Source organism: Phallusia mammillata, chromosome 6 (assembly GCF_965637545.1).
Source record: "Phallusia mammillata chromosome 6, kaPhaMamm4.hap1.1, whole genome shotgun sequence".
Taxonomy (NCBI): domain Eukaryota; kingdom Metazoa; phylum Chordata; class Ascidiacea; order Phlebobranchia; family Ascidiidae; genus Phallusia; species Phallusia mammillata.
In genome coordinates this window covers 17,416,323-17,441,092 of record NC_137257.1, presented here as the reverse complement: position 1 = coordinate 17,441,092, position 24,770 = coordinate 17,416,323, and the positions used below count along the sequence as shown (strand labels likewise).

General features: G+C 35.9%; 2 protein-coding genes across 2 annotated transcripts; one reads left to right on the top strand and one right to left on the bottom strand.

The window, feature by feature from the left end:
- Positions 1-6,866: 6,866 nt before the first annotated feature.
- LOC145234418 (uncharacterized) lies at positions 6,867-10,685 on the top strand. The gene is made up of 4 exons (XM_080099153.1): positions 6,867-7,084; positions 8,395-8,532; positions 9,142-9,581; positions 10,285-10,685. Exons 1-4 carry the CDS (start codon positions 6,867-6,869, stop codon positions 10,683-10,685), a joined length of 1,197 nt encoding a protein of 398 aa, XP_079955279.1.
- Positions 10,686-13,569: 2,884 nt separating this feature from the next.
- LOC145233125 (mitogen-activated protein kinase 1-like) lies at positions 13,570-24,770 on the bottom strand. The gene is made up of 7 exons (XM_080097784.1): positions 24,570-24,770; positions 23,779-23,961; positions 23,029-23,218; positions 19,860-20,091; positions 18,878-19,009; positions 17,286-17,476; positions 13,570-15,189 (listed from the first exon to the last, which is right to left on the bottom strand). Exons 1-7 carry the CDS (start codon positions 24,674-24,676, stop codon positions 15,175-15,177), a joined length of 1,050 nt encoding a protein of 349 aa, XP_079953910.1. The 5' UTR covers positions 24,677-24,770; the 3' UTR covers positions 13,570-15,174.

The following is a 24,770-nucleotide window of genomic DNA, read 5'->3' as shown; positions in this document are numbered from 1 at the left end:
AAACACCTGTTTTGCGTTATTTTACGCACTATAGCCTTTCCCGGTAATTCATCGCCCAATGGACCGTACCGAAATTGGGAAACTCGTCTCTACGGGCGCATGTGGCCGAATGTTGGTCTTAACGGTCAAGGTCTCTTGTTACACTAGTTTACGGTCTGTCGCACCTCAGGCATTGTGCATCACAAAAGTCTCAGAACTCTTGCAAACGCCCTAAAAACGTTTTCATTACCGACAGGGCGTATTTGGCCGGAATATTTCTAAACTGCGATGCATAACTATAGCCATAACCATAGAAACCAGGTCTCAAAAGCTTAAAAAAGTCAAAAGAAAATTTTAATTTTTACAAATTTTAATAATTACCAAAATTGGCAGGGCAACAAAATTGTGTTGTTTTACACCAGATTCGGGAAAATAAAATTGAATGTCAACATGATAATTTAGTATGACATTAAAACAAAACAACTCAATCGCATTTACAAAACTTCTAAGATTAAGATTTGCTTTGTGTGATATTATCTTAAGGCAATGCCAATGCCCTATGCTTTTTGTAACATAAATGTCCTTCGGACTGTATGCATGGGCGCCGCCACGTAGGGGCAAGAGGGGGCACTTGCCCCCCCTTGGAATTTCAGTGTACCTCAATTTAACATATTTAGCAGCAAACCTAATTAAAGTGGCAGCGCGGGGATTCGTGACATGGTTTAATGCTTTAACTTTTAGGCAACTCAATTGTGAAGTACACGATTTATGGCTTCATATGTAACAAATTCTTGATGCGGTAAAGGATCAACCAAAATTTGCCCCCTCTTGCAAAAATTTTCTGCCGGCGCCCATGACTGTATGCCACTGTATTCAATGTTGTCGAAACTTGAGAGGACTGTATGGAATGTAGTTTTCGAAAATTGAGAGGTCTGTATGGACCCGAGGTGCTTTCCACCAGGTTTTTTTAAAGGTTTGGTTTGGGTGACCGCTAAGTAGTTTTAAGAGACCGCTTCATTTAAATACCAAAAAATCCAAAGTCCAAATTTTGGGAAACCGCTGGAGAAATTTGAAAACACCTTAAAAAAACACTGCTTTCCACCATCAGAAAGTACGTTGACATGATCTCAATTTTCGAAAATTACATTTGCCAGAAGAGCTCTACAAACTTGATATTATGCCTGGCAGCAATAGCTTATTTATTTAATGTTATTTGCAGAATTTTCTTTTGCAAATTAGTCACCGTTAAATCAAATGTGCAAAAGGTCTGTTGTTTATGAGGCTAGAAGTAATGCGAGACTTTTGCCAATTTTCCCACAGTTTATTGAGAAACGCTGTGTGAAATATACAAACGTTAATCGCGTTTTTATCATCAGCTTTTCCTCCCCAAATCCCCCTGTCTCAAATTTCCTCGCAAGAATCAAAAAATTCTCCCTTAGCGAGCAAAGTTGGCCAAGTTTGGGAACCACGGGTGCCATGGTAAACCACAAATCGTATCGAAAAGCAGCTGATGCAGACCAAATTAGACCGTTGAACCCTTCGTATTAGGTTTAAGGGAAATCTCAACAAAAATACAAAAATTACAAGGCTTGTGTTTTTTAAACGGATTAGTCGGGATCATATAAACCAACGTTCGGCGTTTATATGCCACAATCCAAATGCTATTTTTTTCCTTTTTTGTAAGCTAGTGTAAAGCACATGGTTATCAGAGTTATACCAAGTCTTGTTACGTCATGCAGAACGTCTGCGTGCAATGTACTATTTTTTAAACGCAGACTATTTTGTTACCGAAGGCGCTCACTTCTTACAGGGTTTGAAAAAAACGATGAATCATTAGCGTTGAAAAATATTAATTAAATTCCTTGAAAATTCAAGGGTGCGAAAACCGGTTATTGATTTTAAAGGGATGCAGAAAAAAACAGGCAGGAATCATTTTTTTTTTCGAATATCAGGCGATGTAAATTAGCAGTTTATTTAATTTTTGAAACTAGTGAATTGTTGTCTTTTATTTTATGTCTTACTTCTTATAGCCACATTTCCCATCATCGCGCCACATATTCTTCAAAATTCCTTTCTCTCTCCAATAATTGCGATAAGTAAAATCAAATGCAGTGATGTTTGCATCCGGTAAACCTATCCAAGAACCCACAGTCAGGTTATGCAGCACATTCGTACATTCCTCAGTGAGTAACGAAGTGGAATTCCTGATGGTAACCTCTTCTGTGGCCTTTCTTCGGGGTAAAAATCTGAATTTGCTTGTAGTAACTTCATTTGAGGTTAGATCATTCTTTCCCCAGCAAATCCAGCCTAACGCCAAAACTGCCACAAGCACTAGTGTTTGAAACAGACTTTGGGTAAATTTTATGTTCATTTTCCTATGTTTTCTACCCTGAAAGAGTCAAATACGGACACCTAAAAAGGGTTTACAGTTTTCCACATTCGTTACATATTAGTAACTTAAATTCAACTGCCACCTGTTTTTATTCCAATACTTGTCAACTGTAGCACGAATACAAAGCTTGCTGTCAACCAAACATAAAAGCCGAACATAAAAGCAGTTATGCCAAACACGATTTTAGGAAATCAACACCTCCATACTTCCTAGCTGACCGGCAACGCAGCAACCACGTAAATGGGGGACATTCTACCAGTTTTGTTTAGCGACAACCTTTTTTTCACTGCGGACCGGTTACTAAATTTTTATCGCGGACCGGTCTTCACAAAACAGTAAACTTTAAGCAATGAAAGTCGCCACATAATTAATGAAATACGAACATTGAGCTTGTTTTGTCGTAACGAGGGGCTCCCAACTAGGGAATTATTGAACACAATTCACGTCCAGTCTGTTTCGCGATTTCGTCTTGGTTGCTGCCATCCGTATGTTGAAAATGATAGCAAACTTTTGGATGTTTTTATGGGAGCCGCTAGACTATTAGCTTACCTAACCCAACTGCTAAAAGGTCGAGATGTACCGAATATGTGGTTTGCCGAATTTACTAGGCCAAAACGGTCTATTTTACAATCCTAAAACAAAAGATTCGGTTTGAGCCGAAAAATTTTGTTGCGATTCTGCCGAAATCGAATCCTAATAAAATACCACGCAATCTTTCAAACTAGGCATGCTTATTATTGCGATAATAATTGTGAAACATTGTCGTTTTTTCCCACTGACAAAAAGTCAACATTTGTCGTTTTCACACGAAAAAAAAGTCAACATTTGTCGTTTTTCACACAGGTGAAAAGTCAATATTTTATTGGCAGGTAGGCTATCGTGGCGTTTCAGCATAATATTACACGCAATATTACCCAGTTATGACAAACCACAAAACAAAAACATTTTTTACAATTATTCTTTACATGTCATATTACAAACGACTGCAAATGCGTAAATAAAGTAAAACTCCATTACTGCAACACAGACAAAGCGATCTGAAAAGGTAACCACTATCAAGGTGAACATAAGGCATAAGTTGTCCAACCCTATGTTACGCGTAGAGTCATCAACGTCTTGTTGTGTCAAAAATAATCCAACGGGTGTAGGAATAACAAATGAAACGCCTGATTTTTGCAAACTGGAGAGCTTTAACGCGAATTTAACACCATGTTTCAAAGCATTCAATCTAAAAAATACACACGGACCGGTAACGAACTCCTAACACATCAAGTATATTGAACTGGTAGTGTTCTTATAAAAACATCACTTTGAGATTCTTTGAATAAAACATAAACAGTGCCTATAGCGTCTTTTCTCACACATTTGTTCTGTAATGTGAGAACGCTATTGCACTTTACCGAACGAAAAGCCTTTTTTCTTCGCCTATTTTCGCTCTTGTCATGATATTTCCGTAACTAACCAAACACAAACACAATGCTAGTATCAATCATTACAATTGTGGGGTCACACGATTTATTATTCTTTTATTAGGTATTTAAGTATATCGCCGTTACTAGCCAGCTAAATTGGTATGGAAAACAAATTCTACTTTTATCCTATCTTGGTCTGATACCACATGTACTAAACTCATAGCCTTCATGTGTAGTTTATATATTTGCCTTCCTCTCAAACTACGCAGGATTAAATAAGTGAATATATATGCACTAGAGCAGTGGTTCTCAACCTTTCGTGGAACGTGGCCCCCTTAAAAGTAACTTTTGGTCTTCGTGGCCCCCCTTCAAGTAACCCTGTAAGACCTGTGGCCCCCTTAAAAATATAAATGGCAATTTCGTGTTGGAATTCGGTACAAATTTCGGCTTCAAACAGGTCGGATAGAGTAAACAAGAATCCGTAATCATGAAAAACCTCAATTTAGAGAAATAGTATGTGAAACAGTCAAATAAATTAGGAAATGGCTTTTAGTGGGTGTTTGTGGTTTTCACATCCGTGGCCCCCTGGAACACAGCTCGTAAATGTGATTTTCACATATACTAAACGAAATTAAAAGCCTTGACTATGTTGGCCATATAATCTTAGCTTCAATCGACTCGACAAATGACTTTTTTCAATCTTTTCAAAAAGCCTGTTTCATCTAGTTAATGCTGCGATTAAATGCATCTTTGAAATCGATCTAATAGTTGACCTTTTTGGTCGGTTTGAAGACGTAAAATAAAACTTTGGAAAAAAGCCTTGACTATATTGGCCCTATAGGCAGGGTTGCCATACCGTCCTTATTTTAAACTACAAATTCGTAGAAAAATTTATAGTCCTTATTTCTAGGAATGTCCTAGTTTTTGTCTTGAATTATAATTTTGTCTTAGTTTCAACAATCACAAAGAAAACCTGCTACAAGTAATTGTGAACCTAGACCTAAGATGCTGTGAGACGCACAAAGTTATTTCTACGAACAAGTGCTATGTGTCACGGTTCGTACGAATGGAAAGATTTATTCAAAAATGTTTGTTTTGTTTTAAATGAAATTTATGTTTTTGGTTGTCCTTAGTTCGGGGTCCATGTCGTTGGCAACCCTGTCTGTGCCTAACGACTTAGCTTAAATCGACTTGACAAATAAAACGGACTTTTTCAATCTTTCCTCAAATCGAGCTTTTCCATTTAGCTTGAGTTTTGCGCGTCCTTCGGTAAACTAAATCTAGCGTGCGTTTTTTATAGTTGCGGAATGTAAGCCTTGAGAATCTATAAAACATTTGCACTTTCAAATATTTTAGCCTAATTGTGTTGCAACGAATTCCATCAACTATTAAATGAACTCCATTTACCTCATCAAACAAAAGCTCTGCACTATTGCCGTGTTTCAAATGTATCAGCTTCTGTACGAACATAGGTTGAATCTATTTTCTCTTCTCACAGGAAGGATGGGGTTTACGTAGTAGCCTATACATTGTTTTGATTTACTTTACATAGCAGTGTACTGAGTGTGCAAAATGACTGTCATGATCTTTAGATTAAACCACAGTTTTGCGAATAAAAACAACTTGACTTCATTTATTAGTGGTAAAATAAAATATAACAATTGTAAGACATTCTTTGTTCCATTAAAGACCGGTCTACAAAATGTTACCTGCCTGGCTACTCACTGAAAAGTTGCTCAAGCCAGCCGACCTGATTTGTAGATTGTTTGAATATAGGAATCAGCGTTCGCCAATGATTTACTTGCACTCGTCAATGTATTTTGGCCGTAGAATATGTCGCTGTTTATGTTGTATTTTGACCGTGATATATGTCGCTGTTTATGTTGTATTTTGGCCGTAAAATATGCCGCTATTTATACTGTATTTTGGCTGTAAAATATGCCGCTATATGTTGTATTTTGGCCGTAAAAATGTCGCTATCTGTGTTATATTTTATCCATAAAATGTGTCGCTATTTATGTCGTAACGCCTTCATACCAAAATTAAAAGTTCGGAGATCACTGACCTAAACCATTTTCACGGCTCTGGGCAAACAGCAGTCGCTTGGTGTAGAAGACTGTAGAGTAGACACTCTCTACACTGAAGACGCCCCTTTTTTCTATTGATGTAGGTTTAGGTCTACTGGAGCTGGTTACTGTACCTTAACACTGGGCTACTGCATGCCGTGTTTAATTCTTGATGTGGTAAACGTACGCTATAGTTTACATTGCAATGTTGTTTCAATTTTATAAATTTATTAAATGCGTGAAGTATAGAGTTAAGTAGATTTGCAATTAATTAGAACACCTTAGGTCAGTCAGCATTATGTTGTTCAGGTGTATGAATACACAAAGTCTTATAACAACAAGTTGTACCACTCTGCCCTAAAGACACATACTTAGGTAGATTGTTTTGCAGGTAAGGCACGGACAAAAATAGTTTATTTTCAGACGTTATAATTTTTCTCATTAGCAATTGGCTAGAAATATGAAAATGTTTTACAAAGTAAAGACCGTTGAGAACAATAATCCTGGTATATTGTTGCTAAAATGCGAGGGCGGCGTTATCTTAATCAGACAGTATGGCCTTTTGGGAAAAACAATGGCCTGGCCATGGCTTCTACACCAACTTAAAAGTAACGGGAAACGGCTTCAAACATACTCAATTGATTTACAATATGTGACGTTTTTAGCTTTTTTTGAAAAACAAGAAACAACGAGCAACTACAGTAATGAAATGTAAAGTAGGAAACGTTATAGAGAAAAGCTTTTGTTCGCTAAAAGTCATCGCAAAAATAGACGGTATTTAATGACAGAGAAAGCGCAAGTTTGTGGTTGTTTGCTAAAGAAATCACGAGTCACTAAGTTTGTTGTGTAATTGTGGCTGTAGTGAAGAATAAATTTAAGACCCCATTGTTTAACTGTTTATCAAACATTCTTTTAGCAATGAACCCAGAATCAGCACAGCGTTTGTTTCAAGCCTTAGTATTGACAGCAGTCTTAACACTAGGATGGATTTGCTGGGGAAAGAATGATCAGGTAAAGATGAAAATCAACCATTACTATGAGTACCCACGACGTCACATAGCTACTGACGTCACTGAAACGTGTGACAAATTGCTGTTAAATTTGACTGCTGGTAACTGGGTTGGTTTGTCCAATGCCAACATAACACGTTTGGATTTAACTTTTGAAAAGTATCGGCTCAAAAAGGGAATCACAAGTTCGATGTGGCGAAGCGATGGAAAATGTGGCTACAAAAAGTAAGTGTTTTTTCTCTCTACTTGCCCTTGTTAAATCCTTTTATTAAACAAAGTGTATGTAAAAGGGTGTACCACTTTGGAGGGGTGTACTGGGCTGTACCAGATGCAGTAATACAATATACCTACGACCAGGTATCACAATAGACATGTTTATGTGTACAAAACCAATGTACAACTGTATCTCAAGTGTAAGTAGCTTGTTAGTTACTACATTTTATTTATGACGTCATAATTTAATACACTTGATACGTCATTGGTAATGGTACATTTTGCATTAGAAAGATAATTACAAGTTACAGTTTTTACAGAGCTTTTTGCCACAAAATGAATAATACTAATGAATTAACATTGTCCTCATCTTATTTCTGCTGGGACCACAGATTCAGTGTATTACACGACTAAATACATTTTTTACGTGTGTATAGGCTACAATATTTGAGGAAACGTTAAAAAGGTGGGCCATTTCAAAAAAAGGTTGACAAGCACTGAGTTAAGAAATATATAACACCAACATAAAAAATATATCGTGGCAAAACCATTTCATTGTAGTCCAAGCGTAATTTAAATAAGTACCAAGAAAAGGCCGGTTTGGAAAGTGTCAGAACTCGGTACGGTCCATTGGGCGATGCGTTTCCGGAAAAGGCTATAGCACGTGAAAAAAACATAAAACAGGTATTTTTAGCCAAATGAGCGTTTTGTGCATGTAAGGCTGGATTTTAAGACAATGGGGTGAAAAAAAATTGTAAACAAGCAGTGAAACAAGTTAAATAGTACTTTAATATAAACACGCAAATCGGATGGCGTGCCATGAAAAATCACCTCGCGTGCCAGGGATTGCCGACCCCTGCTGTAACCAAATTCAAACAAACTGTTTCAGGGAAGTGCAACTATTTAAAACGCCACATTTTGCTTGTTTTGGGGCTACCCTAAAACAACCATTCCGCAGTGACGGCCGCATTGTAAAACCCGTTTTCACCAACGGTCGCCAAGTGTATTTTGGTTTCGGCAACAAAATATTAATGTAAAGACATAGGTTTATCTCATATATATATTGGCCTGAAAAGCCAAGATTTACTTCTAACTTGATCCACAGATTCAGCTGAATAGTCTGGTGACCATTTTTAACCGGATATTACATCATCATCTAAGTTATATTGTGACGCTTAAGGTGCCTGTTTTTTTGCGTTGTTCGCACACGTGTCCTATTGTACAATAGGCCTATACAAAAAGTCTGTCGCATATGGCTTCTGGGCAGTTAATCAGAAACTATTTCGCTCCACCTTAACATTTTAAACCTGATAATTTTAAAGCTTGCAGACAAAGGTTGAAGGCAGCAAATGGCCAGCAGTAGGAAGCTGGTGTGATAAAGACGGACCCCAACCATGCTGTACCGATCTACATGATGGAATATGTGCAGCACCTTCAGAAGCAGCTTGCGACTGCAAAGGGTAATATGTTACTTTAAAAATATGCATGTTTCTTATATGTGTCATTCGCAGGTACGCTAAAAGTGGGACTAACTGTATGTGAAGTTCCTCAACACTGGTGCTATGATCGGCAATAAACCTTTCATGTTACCTATATTCACTTCTATTCAATAACCTGATTCAAATAGATCAAAATGAAAAAATACGATTATTTACAGACGTGGGAAAGTGGTAAACGAACATAAATTATACCACTGTAGCGAAATATGCTCTAAAATTACATCTACGTAACAAATGCGGCCTAAATGCCTCAAATGTATCGCTGCATTTAACTAAAAAACAACAAGTCCAAACCGTTACATAATCTTCACAGGAATTTATGGCACTTTTAGGTTACAAATGCAGTAAACCTCTGTTAACCCCTGAACCGTTTGGACACTTTTGCCAGAATTAGACGAAGATCCGGTTTAGCCGATTTCGATTAGTTAAAGCCTTACCACATTACAAATAATATGCACCTACAGTTTTGTCCGAATTAGGCGAAGATTCAGATTAAAAGATTCCGGTTTAACTTAGGTTTTCTTTATACCCAAGACAAAAAAAACTAATAAAGTTTAAAATTCTTTGCAGCTGCGTGGATACGCGGAAGTACCTCTACGCCGAGCTGTCTCAGTGGAAACCAAAGGATCCGCGATGCACCTTGACCCCATATACAGGCTCCCAAGCTTGTGACGTCATAGAAAGCTCACCCTATGACGACCTACATTTCGTCGGTGACTCAATCATGCGTAGCATGTTTGGCGCTTTTATGATGTTGCTCTCTGATGACACCGTGCGGGGAGGTTGGGGCATGAAAATGACCGCGAAACAGAAAAAGACTTGCGTTGGCGAAGAGTTTTTCTTTTGGAATGAATGTAGAACGCTTATCGGGGCCATGAGCGATTTACTTCACCCAGAAAAGCTATGCGGTGGCAAGAAAGTGAATTTTAACGTCACCGACAGCGGTTTTTATGATTTATCGCAAAGCGGGAATTTTCGTAATCTCATGCAGAGTTTGAAAGGAAAACAAGGTAACCGTTGACTTTGTTGTAATGCGTTTTATATCGCATTACCAGGCTAGATTTTTTTAGCCAACGCCTAGCCAGAGTGTGCCGTAATCGCTGGTCTGCGTAGGGCTGATCCCAGTTATGAATTTATGTTCATCTTAGGTGTTTTTATTTCTAAATATTTGTAGTTTTTTGAAGGCCGGTCCGCGATCAAAATTTCAGTTTCAAAAACGGTCCGCAGTGCAAAAAAGATTGCCGATCCCTGCTATACCTCGCCTTAATTCTTAAGCACCATCTATGTCTTATCAAATTAAATATAAAACTGTCAGTAATTTATGATTCGTTTGCATTTTGTTCAAGCAAGTGTTTGTTATTGTGGGGGCAATAATCTACTTATTGCTTTGACCATGCTTGAAATTTCATAAAGGTAAAATGGTTGCCATACGGTGCAGTTTCTGTAATAACGGCTAGGTGATTGTTTAGGTGAAATGGCTATCGAAATACATTTAACTAAACTCATAAAACATAAGAATTAGGCAATTCTTAGAACCTAAATGACTACACTAGTCAATACGGCCTATGTTTTGTTAGCAACTGCACTCATGAGACCTTATCGGTCGAAATCGAGTGCATTGTCTGCAGCTCACTTATCAAAACCTGTTGAAATACTACTTAGTTGTCATATTATATATCTTAAATAGAAAGAGTGAAATAATATTTACCAAAGGTAGTCTTGTGATGATTGGAGTTGGTGTTCACATGAACTTCGAAGCTTCAACCGTCATTAAACAATACCTGGACCCTGCTGTGAAAATCCGGGACGAATTTTACAAAGACTCATACATTTCGGTGCACTCCCGTTGGCCACGAATTTTCTTCATGTTGCCGCCTCTAATGGGTCTTCTAAAGCCACCAGCGTATATGCGAACACAAAACAACGAGGCAGTTGCTAATTATGCCAAGCAAATGCAAGTTTACTGTGATAAGCACCACATACCTCTCTTCGACTTTCGACAACTCACAAAATACATACATAGTTTTGATGGTTCACATTACGGTTTGGGAGTAAATTTGATGAAAAATCAAATTGTGTTGCGTTATATTGCTGAACAGACGCAATGCAAATGAAATGTGCGCGGGCGTGTGTTAATTACATCAAATGCAGCTCGCCACACTCATTTGGCTATTCTTCTAATCCAAAAAGACACACGGTGTAGCATGTGCTGAAGAATACAAACGGGTTTCCTCTTTTATTAGGCTACTAAAATGAACTTTAAACTTTTCCAAGTTAGTAAAGGGGTATTGCATAAACAGACAAAATTTGAAAACCGAGAAATTGTACCTTCAACACAATTACTTTTCCACACATTTTGTTTCAACTTTTGTTTTGGCTGATCGGCGCTAAAAATGTTGATCGCTATTACGTAGTGAAACCAGAGTTATAAACGGGCCCAACCCGAAACTATACGCCCGAACTCCAGTAGTTTTTGAGAAGGCCGTCTAGGCCCAAAAGTTTGATTGACAGGCTTATATATTAAAGCAACATGTGGTTATACATTAAATAAAGCCCCGGGAAAGACCAAAACAACAAACACAATAGATAATAATAGACAAATGGTCTTGAACAAGGCGTTTTAGGGATGTTTGACATTGGGCCAGCTCGTAAAACTTATTCAAAAAATAGGTTGATAGAGTGTAAAGTCAGGCCTCAAGCCCGCCTTTTTAAAGAAACCTAAGCCCGAGCCTTGGCCGACTTACAACTTTGTATTAAACCCCTTTGCACTTCGCTAGATACTTGGAACCAAAAAGCAAAGAGATTTTTTTATGCAATACAATCATTGTGACCCGTTTCTAATACTTTCTATGCTAAATGTTACATCTTTTTGCCAGTAATTACTGATTTCTATTGATTCCCGCTTTTCCTCACTCCAACTTCTGTTGTAATCTATTGCGTTGTGTGACGTAATAATCGACTTCAAGTTTTGTGTGAAAACGCAACGTGGTTTAGTTCTTTTCATTGGTGACTTCCGTGGAGCACGGTGCTGCGTCGGTTGTTGCAGAAAAGCTGTTTATTGTCGTGTTGACGATTATTGGTGAGTCACTTTGTATATATGTGTTTAATGACTCCAAAATGGGAATTACTATAATGAATGCGAACTTAACTGCAATGACCTATAATGTCTGTTCGCTTTGTAATAGTTGTACTGTACGTGTAGTTGGGTTTAGACAAGTTGCATTTTGTTTACGCAGTATTCCTGCAACTTACAATCCTTAAAACCTTCCGAACAAGTGTCAGCAGTTTAATTACCACTAAAGTTGGTCCAAAATTTAATTGAAAGAGTGCTTGATAAACATATAGTTTTTAGGGTTTAAAAAAGTATTACAAATGGCCTAAACAAGATGTTTTAGGGCTGTTGGGCATTGGGTTTGAGGTTATATCCAGCTCCTTAGCTAAGTAGGTTAATTTATATTTAAAACAATTACTGTAAAATCAGCTCGGAATCTCGGCCTTTGTTAAAGAAAAACGAAGCCCGGTCCGACTTACAACCCTGCACTAAGGAAAGTATATAGGCCCTGAAGGTAAAAAGGCCCACTGCTCGTATTTTTGATATGCAGGTAAAAATGTTTCCGTTCAAAAATATTTTTGAAATATATACGAAGAAAATATACAATAATTTGTTAAGATTTGGACCTGTAGGTTTCTGTATATTCGTTGCTACGACCAACCAAATTTTAAAGTGTTTGTTTACAAATTTGTGCAATTTGTGAAAAAAAAATGGGTCACAAAAATAGAGACGCTTTGTTGTCGGAATAAAAACTTTTCAAGATATGTCGGTATAGGGGACATTCAGGTCAAACTCTTAAATGTTTTTCACTAAAAATAGTTTTTTAAGGGGCCTTGTTACCTGCAGGTAACCTAAATCAATTTCCTTTTCTTCTCCCAATGCGTGTTAAAAATTATGCTTCTTGTATTTATTTCCTAAGCATGTCAAACTCACCGCATAGTGCAATGCAGGTTTGGAAACCTTATGCTGTACTGGATAAAGCACCTCAAAACTAAAATCACACTCAGAAAGTAGAAATTCTACTGACGTAAGAACTCTTTGCGAAAATTTGCGAAATACCGATTGAGCATATAGGAAAATAGTTAGAAGCGAATTGTGTGGAAATGCTGACAGTTAGAGCCAGTGCCGGATTAACCATTAGACAAAGTAGGCACGTGCCTACAGGCCAGTCAAAAGTCCAGGCCACTTTAAAATCAGTAGAAATGCCTACAGGCCAGCAGACCCTTAATCCGGCACTGGGCTGTCCTGATTTTCGGGCCACTTATAAAATGTTCCCACAGGCCAGCAGACCCTTAATCCGGCACTGGTTAGAGCCATACAAACTTTGCTCCTAGCCCTAAGCCAGTATTGTTGTTAATTTAAATAACTGTGTTCTTTACTAAACTTACTTTGTCAGTTGTGAGTTTTTATGTTCAGGGATTCGAACTGTTTGTCGTATGGGTTCAAGTTCGGTTCTGGTTCAGTTTTTATCGTTTTTAGGGATTTGGGTTCGGTTCAGGTTTTAAGAAGGTACATTTTCGGGTTTTATTCCCATTAGGAAAAATTACCCGGTCCGAACCGGTTTGCGGTTTTTAGACCGGTTCAAATCCCTGTTCGTTTAATTTTAATTCTACCCGTGACCTACACGGTCTTATCAAGTTTTAAACCAGTTTAGACCCACGCGACACCTACAAATTTGTTTATTTTAAAACGCCTAAATAGATATTTTATCGCGTATTCTTTAGTGCAAAAAAAATCACAATTCACAGTTCATTCCGAATTACTGGTTCGGGTCCAACGCCAAACAAAATATAGGATCCAACTCCAGAAAATTTACCACTCAAGTTTAATGAAATAGAATGTTCAAACCGGTTCGCGGGTTCCGGTTCGACTACCTGCTTATGTTTATAGTAGCTATGCATCTAAAAAACATAACACCTTGCCTTCCTCACACGCCGTGTCAAAAATTTTCACAAAAGATTTGGTTTTAATTCTTGCTGGATTTCTTGCGCGAAAAATTGCGACAGAAACAAAAATACAAATTAGTGATGCTCTTATTGAAGGCTTGGTCGATCGGTCCAACGAAAATTACTAGAAAAAACGAACGAATAAACAGGGAGTAATAGTAAGAATAATATGGTCGCTTATATACACACGTGACCAAAAGCAAAAAGCGGAGGGAATTCCCCCTGGCGGTGAGCGTCTATAAGCAAAAAAAATACAACTGGGAGAGTGTTGTGTTAAAGAAGTCTTTTTCGTGGTTAGAATCGCAAAAATGTATTTTAAGGTACTTATCAATCTACCTTAATGTGCATTTGCACAAATAGCCCTAAAACAAAGAGTTTTTCCCCAAAAAACCTTGCGACAGAGTGCACGAAGATCGTTTGGAACCCGTTTTCACACAATTTTAAAAATGTACAATTTTGAGATGACAAAGGAAATGGCAAAATATACCACGATCCGCGAACAGAAAGAAATGCAAAATTGAAACATAAAAAAGAAACGTTCTTTCATGTTAAATTTCGCAAGAAAAACTTGCTTTTCCAATTTAACGGTGGTTCTTGGCCAAATGGATTCACTTATTTTACACATTTTGTCTGGAAAAAGTGTGAAACAAAAAAAAAGAAATTTCCCGACAAAACAATGACGTCACCTGGCGGATGTACCATTACGTCACGGCGCTTGACAAGTCGATATAAAGCGGATTATATTTTTGGTGCAAACATTCTACGCAAGCGAAAAAGCAAAAAAAAACTGCTGCGTTTTAACAAAAGCAAAAACAATTTTTCGGTAGCTGTATTAAACGGCCATGCTGGTTTTAAGAAACTGGGGATGAGTATTCGATTAATTTCCACTTATAACAAAACTTTTAGACCAATGTTTCAGAAAAAGGTTGAGAAATCTTGTTTTTTAACGATTGCAGACAGAAACACATATGCCTTGGAAACAATAATGCCCAAATAAGCGTTCAAAGTATTTTTGTGCTTTGTGCGAAAAAACAACAACAAAAATTTTTGGGTGGAGTCTCGTTTGAAACTATTCGGAACATTTTACTGCAGTGTTTCCAAAAAAAATTACAACAATTAGTTATGAGGACAAATCCTTAATAATTTTTTTTTTAATTTTACAAATAAAATGTAGTTATATTTGTCACACCATTGGGTTCTGTCAAAAATATTGCCTGTGAAAAGAAAGCTACCAGTTAAGAAATGCTGTTTTGGCAAACGTTAGTTGACTTATTTCCAAAATGTCAAATATTTTTGGAAGCACTATAGAAAACAGGGTCAAACTTATAATTCAACAAGAATAGGCACATTAGTATAATCACACCATGGTTATCAATCGCTGGTTTGAGCAATTAAGTTAAGGCAGAAAATTGTACTTTACTCAAAGCGGGACAAAAACATGAAACAAGGTACGCTAACTGTTAACGAAACTCGCCACAAAAAACAATTCACTTGGTTGGTCACTAGCCTGTGCCAGTGGTACTGTTGGTAATTATGTACATTTCCAGAGCCACATGTAGCAAGCAAGCTGGTAGGAGAGTTAAGATGTAGTGCAAAGTTTGCAACTCAGTGCATGTTGACCTGCGCAAAATACACAATTTTTAGTTTAATTTGGACTATATTTAGACCGATGTGTTTTTTTAAGGCCGATACCGATTTTCGGTATTTCGGTATAAAAATGACCGATAATCGATATTTGAACCGATATTTTGTTTGCAGTAAAAAAGGCTTAAATTTGTGCCTTTTTGGTGGCATAAAACTTGAACGATGTTTAAAATGCAAACGTAATGGATTGTACGACAAAGTTACAAAAAATTGTAAATACAGAGGTCGTGCTTTGCTGTACATATAAACGAACGTAACCGTGTAAAACGGAATTAACCAAAGCCACGTCAGAGCATCCAAGATTTCGACGTCGTGGGCAAAACGACGAGCCGTTTATCGGCCGTCCAAGGACAAAAAGGTTCATACCGATAGTCGGCGATATGCCGGAAATCGGCACCGCACCGATTATTATAATCGGTCTATCTCTATTTTCGATTTGCTTTGCATACTTTGTAAAACCACTATTTTAACACTTATCCTGACATATGTGTGTTATATTGGCACTGTAACCCAAAGGAAAAAGGGTACATTTTTTTCGGTTTGGCAAAAAAGCAAGTATAGTGTCAAATATGTCACAATATAAAGTCCAACAAGGCCAAACATACTCCTAATAGTGAAGTCAAAGAGGTGCAAAATTTATTCCAAGGCCACACAGACTCCTTGTACATAAATGAAATAAAGGTTCTTCTATGAAATTGGATACTTTTACAACCTTTTGTGTAAGGCAGTTTTCATACCGTCAAAGATATTTTTAAAAGTAATCCCATAAAGTTTTTGACACGGCCTAATAATACAGTGGTTTCTGTGCTAAGATTTACCACTAAAACATGAACTACAAATTTTAAACCAAGTTTTGTTGCACCTTGGTGGTTTTCAAACTCTGGAATATATGCCACTAGTGACATACCAAGGTCCTTTAAGTGGTACTTAAGTTTTAAAGAATTTAGTCCAAAATTTTATTTTTGGTGGTTCATAATTTTTCTTTCAAAACTGGCATTAAATTATTATTTGATAAACTTTATCATCCTTTGGCATGTTTTTGAGCTTTTTTAAATGTAGAGTTCTTGTTACCTCTGGATGTTATACAACTAGGAAAAGTTTAGGAATCACTGGTCCAAAGGAACTGAACTTGAAAAAGTGGAAGTTAAGGGAAAGAACTGACAGCAATAAAATAACTTGATACACAGCCATTTAATGTCCTTATGTCCCTGTTTGCAAAACACACATATAAATCATAGGATTCTCTTGATCACCCTTAAAACCATGTGTTAATGTGTTTACCCAACGCAAACAACTTGCCTGGTTTAAAATATCTAAAAAAGAAATTTCAATAGTAAGGCAAAGTTGTTGTTTTTTTTTCACTAATTTTAAAAATCATGGAAAAATGGACATGTTGTATAAGTGCAGTGCGTCAACAATGCTAAATTTAGTTGATCAGTTAGCAACAAATTATTGTTGTAGAGGCCTTTGGGTCAATCACTGGACCAAACTAGGTTAAAAACACTATTTGTCAAAAGTGTAAATTTATAAGTATAATGCACAAAAGCAATATGGGTTGCACTCTAAAGTGGTTTCCAACCATAGAGGAATTCCTCTCAAGGGAGAAATTTAAAAACTTGAGGAGAGGATTTTACCTAAATTGTTAGATTTGGTTTGTAAATGTACACTCCATTTTGGGAATACAACCTGTGAAGTTAATATACGACCACTTTTTAAATGATCTTTGAATGGTTAAGCATCCACTATGTAGTATATTAGGGAGGAATAAAAATGTTTTGAGTCATAAGGAAAGGAATTCATCTGAAAAGATTGGGAACAACTGTTCTAAACATTAATTGATTTCAAGTACCCAGCTACAAAAATAGACAACTTTTGTTAAAAATTCACCTATTTGCAGTTTTAGCACAAAGACAAACACAGCATTTGAAATGATATTCAATAAAAACATAAATGTTTTGAAATCGTTAAGAGAGAAAATTATGAAAAAAAACTTTTTTTTAACAATTCACCTTATTGGCAGTATCGGCAGGAGGAAAAACACAGTATTCAAAAAAAAGTGTTGGATAACATACCTCAAATATTAGTTCCTTGAGTTTTTCTTTGGGCAAATCATCAAATTCTTCTTCCAAAGTAAAAGGCTGTTCAGCAACTGGTTCATCTGCAGGATCATAGTACTGCTCCAAGTATGGATGGGCAAGAGCATCTTCCACATTGATGCGCTTTGATGGGTTAAATGTCAGCATTTTGTCCAGTAAATCAAGTGCTATAAAATTGACATTAACTGTTAGTGACAAGACCTGGACAAATATGAACAATTTGGCTTCACACAAAAAGTAACTTTACATTAGCTGAAAACCACGCAAAAATAAATCCGGTTACTTGGTTATTTTGGGCACAAGCTGTGTTCTGGGGGGCCACAGGTGTATATTCACCAGCAACACCCACAAAAAGCCATTTTCTTTTTTAATGCGCATAATTAAGTTTTTGTTGCAAATAACTCTATTCCTAATTTAATCGAATATTTCACACACTATTTGCCTATATTAAGGTTTTTCACGTTTACAGATTCTTGTTTACTCTATTCGATCTGTTTAAAGCCGAAATTAGTACCGAATTCCAACACGGATTGCCATTTCATTTTTTAAGGGGGCCACAGGACTTACAGGATAACTTGAAGGGGGCCACAAGGTCAAAAAGTTACTTTAGGGCAGGGCTTCTCAAACTGTGGGTCGCGACCCCAATTGGTAATATATAAAAAAAAACAGTAATATAATTTTGAGGTCGCGAAACATTATGGGTTATTATGTCAGTCACAATAAATGGTATGCGTACATTCATTGATTAAACATAATTCCCGTGTATGCAAACTGCTGTAAACACATTTTGTAGAACTTAAAAGAGTATTACCAGCCTATTAGCCATATGTGCCAGACTTTTTTATGCCTATTGTGTGCAAACAATGCGAAAAAGCAGATACCACAAGCATAGATTATGAAGTCATAAAAACTAAGACTGTCAATCTGTGTCTAGTTAGAAATTAATTTAGGCCTTTTAGGCGCCATTAGATGATATATATATAAAATATAAGTATATATTTCTTTACATCATACCCATCAAGGGGTCGCATAGAAATTTCTGTTTTAAAATGGGGTCGCAGAGCAAGAAAGTTTGAGTAGCCCTGCTTTAGGGGGTCACGGTCCACGAAAGGTTGAGAACCACTGCTTTAGAGAAAGCTGTACCTAACATTTTCCCACATACACCACAATGAGCAAAAATACCAATATACAGCACAGATAAAAACATCATCTTTTTCAACAATCAAAAATGACATTTAGATGTCGACACACAGCATTTTCACAAAGAAACAAAAATCATTCCCAGGAGTTTTGTTAAGTTAATTATTAAACAAAGTGTATTTTAATACTGGGGTTAATTGCGACACTACCTGACATTGGAGGTTTATTTATTTTCCAGCTGTTTTATTGTTAATTGCATAAATAGGCTTGTTTATTTGTTGTGTACATTTACCCAGATTAACTTGTATTGGATTGCACACAATAGTTTTATCATTTAAGTAGACAAGTTTTCAGGCTAAAAACCTGTAAAATATATAATGGGCCAAGCTTCTAACCATACACCTTTTTATAAACGACATAAAATGTACCTTTCGGGTCAGCTTTGGCATAAAGTCGTGACCATGGAACTTTAGGACGGGTGGGTAGAGAAACCAGGTAGGCACGAGCCTTCTCATTGATAATACACCGTAAATCTGCATCAGAAGGAGATCCAAGGGTACCTAAATAGAAAATGCAAATAATGGGTTAATAAAACATTTGGAATTTTAATTTGAAAGTTTAGTGTACGAGACATTGTTTAAATGGAGAAATTATTCAATGCCTTCCAAAACTACTTGTTTTAATACTTTTGCACATAAAACAGATTTAAAGACAAACGTTACACTTCTCTCACTAGCACAATATATGGAAACGCAACACTCACTAGCACAATATATGGTTCTTATTTAAACTATTGGCATGTACCAAAAATGTCAGGTTTTTTAAAAAACAAAACATTTTTGTATCACAACGTTAAACCTTGGAAAAAAATGTCTTCTAAGTTTGCCATGATATTTTTGCTATTTTACAAGTGCAACTACTTTCTGGCATGTCTGGACTTGTTATTTATTGGTTATAAAAAGCAACCTACACATTAAACTTAAGGTGCAAATAAAATTTCTTTCAACAACGTTTGTTATGTTGGCTTGCAAAGTGTGCCGCGAAATGAAAGTGTAGTTTGGTAATGCACCACATGCTAAAAAAGTTTGAAAACCGCTGCTTTATAACAAATTTAATGCAAGCCAGTTTAAACCATCGTTTTTTTGTTGTCCTAATGCAATATACAACATTAAGCACTATATCTGCCATAAAAAGTAAACCTTGGTTAATCCAGACCTGGTTGGACCAAAAAATTTTCCGATGTAGGCAAAGCTATGGATTAACACATGTCGATTAGTTCAAGTCTTACCACATTACAAATCATTTGTACCTGAAGTTTTGTCTGAACTAGGCAAAGATTAAAATTAAACAAATCTGGATTAATTGCAGTTTGCAGCTGTAAAACCAAGATTTATTTATCTCGTAGCTCACCAAGAATAAGATTCAGTTGATCAAGGTAATGTTTTCCAGGAAATATCGGTCTGTTGCTAATCATCTCAGCAAGGATGCATCCAACAGACCAAATATCAATTGATTTGGTGTATCCCTTGGAGTTAAGCATAATCTCCGGAGCTCTGTACCATCTAGTGGCCACATATTCAGTCAAAAATCCAGTGTGGTCATGTTCAGGGTCCGCTACACGAGCCAATCCAAAATCACAGATCTGAAATAGCAACATGAAAAAATGTACATTAAATGCGGCACTGGTTTTGCAACAGTCAAAAGGATATTATCTTTCTGCACATACAGTAAACGTCGGTTAAACCAGATTAAGTTAATCCGGATTTTAGCCTAATTTGGACAAAGATTGAGATACAAATGATTTGTAATGTGGTAAGGATTGAACAGATTGATATCAGTTAATGTGGATTTGCACTGAAACCAGACAATTTTTAGGTCCAGGTTAACCGGGTTTTACTGTATTTTAAATGTTGTCTTCCATCAAAAATCTATGCTGCTTCAACCATTTTTAAAAATTTAACCTGAATAAGTTTGTTTCGCAAATTTGAGTGTTCACAATGGGGCTTGGGATGCGATTGTACCCTTTAATAGGAATAAAATTACATTCATTAAGTCTCCATTGTTACTATGACTAAAAATGTGGGTAATGAAATCCTTTTTTTAGATTGTTGACTGTACTGGAACTAATGATCACAGTTTATTTGAATAAAATAGTGCAAAATATATAGATTTTTTAGATACATCATACAAGCATCAGATGAAGATGGTATGCTACAAGATGTGTATAAAAAACTTTGGCCTGCAACTCTATATATTGTGTGCACCTAGACCAAATTACTTTTATTTGGAGAATTCTATACATCACCTTAGATTTTGCCTAATGGTGCAAATTGTTTAGTCTAACAATCACAGAGAGCTGTACTGAATTTAGTTAAGTAAACAAAACTTTTTAAATTTAGTGACAAAAAATTTTGAATACAAATTTGGAAGCAATATAGTTCATATGAGGACAAATAATCATATATGTTATTAGTGTGTATTGGAATATAAAAGACACTTAATATATTTAATTAAAAACAGTTTGACATTTCATTAAAAACGTCAATGTACTGGAAAAATTGCTGGTTTCTAAGAAGTATAGGTTCGATGACAAAAAACGTTAGACCCATAGTGTTAAAGTCACCGTGCTAACATAAAACCTTTTGGGGCGCATAAATCATGGCTTGACAACTAACTTTGCACCAGCATTTTCAAGTAACAACACAGTTCCAGTACATGCGACACTGCATGCCTGGATGTACACATCAAGGAAGTCTATTAGCTGCAATATAAACACCAGACGACTCTGCTTTGACAGGTTTACCCTGCTAACAGCTTGTTTACACACTATAATAGGTGTTAGGAGATCGAAAGGTTGATGTTTATAAAAAACACACTTGGTTGCATATTCATGTAAACGACAGTAAAATAAATCTAAAATATTTTTTTTCAGATACTTCTAAACACATAGTGTTCTTGACAAGCAATATTAACAATCTTGCTTTTATACAAGATTTTACATTTACAATTTATGCAAACTTGGCGATCTTAATTCATCCAACCCAAAACAAAAAAACTTGCTAATGACTTTCTGATCGACGCTGTTATCCATTGTCAAAATGCATGTTAAAGAAATATTGTGTAGGTGCCTATTGATTGAACACGAAAACAAAAGCATTTACGTATGTAAGAATTAGAAAGTCAACCCATAAAAACAAAAATTTAGCAAAAGTATATTATTTAATAAAGTGCCTTTAAATTGTATTTCCAAAAAAGACACAAATACCTATATGCACCAATAGTGCAAAAAAAGTTTTCAAATGTAAAACAGAAAGCCACAACATTAACGCGCAAAGATTGAAAGAAATATTTTGTTATTGTGAACATATAAAATTTTAAATCATTGCCAAATATATACATTTCATGGATTTCATGTTAAATTTCAAATGTATGTAACCTAAATTTAATACAACCAGTTTTATAACACCAATTAGTCAGTTTGTTGACGGCCTACGCAACAGTGGAAAAAAGACTGTCATTTACCATTTGCAATGAATCACTTTTCCACCACATTGCAAATGCCCAGTGGGTCCTACTGAAAAAGCTATAACATTACACCAACATGCAAATGCACTTAATTGACCTGCAAATATGGTCATGGCTTTAGGCATGTATGTTTGCATGTGAGTTATGCAGAACCTGCACATTAGATTTTATACATATATAGCATTGCCCTGCTAATGCATAGGACTTAATTGCAGCAACATAGCATGAACTGGAATGAACCCAAGCTTCTAAAGAATGCCTCTAAACAATAACTGACAATCATAAGTTATACAGCTTTCACACAAAGCCATAAAACAATGCAAAAGGGTCAAAGAGTGGTACTAAGGGGCCTAAATATAAACAAAGATGAAAAATGTACAAAGGGTCTGTCAAATATTTGTTTTCTTTACTCTTCACTTAACTTTGTATGATTATTTTATTCCAACAAAGATAAATAGTATGTTTTAACTTAAATTTTGTTTTTAAATATAATGATATATATAAGTGCTTAACAAATGTGCTATAGAGAGTAGAGACATTTGTTAACAGTGCAGGTTAACATTTTTCAAACTCGTAGAGATATATATTCTCCACGAAACACTTGCAGATTGGCTCATACAATCTATAGACCCTGTTACCAATTTGTGTTTGCCTTTCTGTTCAAAAGGTCAATACTGCCAGAAACTCAAATAAATAATAAAACCAAAAGTTCTGTGTTTGTTTTGCTAGGTTAGGGCAAGAATAAAATTTTTCAATTGGGTCAAGGACCAAAATTTCTTATACGACTCTAGTCCCCTACTACTATATGAATTATATTTATGAACCTTTCCACATACCCTTCATTCAACATGTCGTATCACCGGACAATAAATGCACTAGGAAATGCATCTCGCAACCTATGCAAAGGCATTTAGTTCATGAACTTATTTGTCATAGTTACTAAACACACCTTAAGCATTCCATTTTTTACACTAATAAAGGGCTCATATTATGGATCTGAATGCCACATTTTGTGCGCTTTAATATTTTTACCAATTTTAATTATGTGCAGTACCTTCAAATCACATGTTGTGTTGAGCAGTAGATTGCTTGGCTTTAGATCGCGATGAATGACATGGGCTGAATGAATGTATTTGAGACCTCTCAGTATTTGATAGAGAAAGTAACAGATGTGGTCGTTGCTAAGATGCTGAGTCTTCAGCAACTTGTACAAATCAGTTTCCATCAAATCCTGGACAATGTATCTGTAAGATCTGGTTAAGGAAAGCACCTATTTCAAAGTAGTTAGATTTATGAAGCAGTGATATAAAATGAAATATAAATGCAACACATCTGTTACTGCATTAATGGTGCATTATAAAAAATCTGTTGCAATTGTACAACATTTGTTAAATCCTCATTAAAACATAAGAAAAAACAAAAAATCATCTGAGCTTTTTGAGGATAAGACAGTTTACTTACTTAAAAGAGATTAAACATTATGCCTGTTAAACTACTTTAAGCAACCAAATTGATTAAGTTCTTTGACTACTATATTTTAAATATTAGGAACTGATTTGGTCCCTTAAATTTGTGGTTCCCAAACAGGGAGAAATTTTAAAATTTTAGGGAAGGAATTTACTTTAAATTGTACATGTGGTTTGTAAACAGACACTTCAGCTCTGGAAATACCAAATTTTAAACAATATTTGTATGGTTTATATATGATTTAATCTGGAGAATTATTGGCACACATTTGAAAAACAATACCTACTATTAACCACATGAAAAAAACGTGTTGGTCTAAAAATGTAGGAAAGGATACACATCCTTCATGGTGTCAATAGATGGAGCACGCAGAATGTCTTTTATGGAGATAATGTTCTCATGGTTGAAGCTCAGTAGAATCTTAATTTCACGAAACGTCCGCTGACAGTAGGTTTGATGTTCAAATGGACTGATTTTCTTTATTGCCACCTTTTGAGTTTGACGACTGTCGTTGGCTGAACTAAAATGTAAAATAAAACATTATGCAAAAATGTTAAATACTTGTTGCAAAGAAACCAAATAAAATATAATAAAATATGTTGCATACTAATTGTACCAAAGCTAGTTGGACACAACCTGATAAACTAAATACATCTGCTCCACTGCCGGAGCATACTACCGGCCATGAAATTATCCGAAATGATTTTTGTAATGTTTTCTTTGAACACACCTTCAATACTACTAAATTATTGTTTGACAAGTTAATGAGATAATAAAAAGTTTGCATCAAGAACAAATTATTGAGATGCATTACAATAAATAGAACACATGGTCTAAAGAGTTATAAATTAGTATTTGGTGTTGTTTGTTTTAATCCATATTAAAGTAAGTTATACAACCATGACAGATTTTGGCATTGTACAACCCACAGAAATAAAAATTTAAACTACAAACAAATACAAATATTAACTAGAAAACAATAGTATTGTTTTAAGTTTAATTATCTATTGCAGCCCTCATAATTCAATTTATATGCAGTTTTAGTTTTGCCTTTGTACAAATTTGCTGATATAAGGCCTTTTTGCTGCAGATATTTTTCCGTCAATCACAGAACGGCAAAATACTTACACCACCATTCCATAAGCCCCTTCCCCAATATAGCTTAGTCCAGTATAACGTGGTCCAACATCAAAAACCTGCCCACGGATAACTTCAGGTGCAGGCTTCTCCGACATGATTGTGTTGGAATTTACAAATTACACAAAAATAGCTCTATCAGATGCGTTTACAAGTAGCAAAGATAATCTGAATACAAAATACCACAAACTA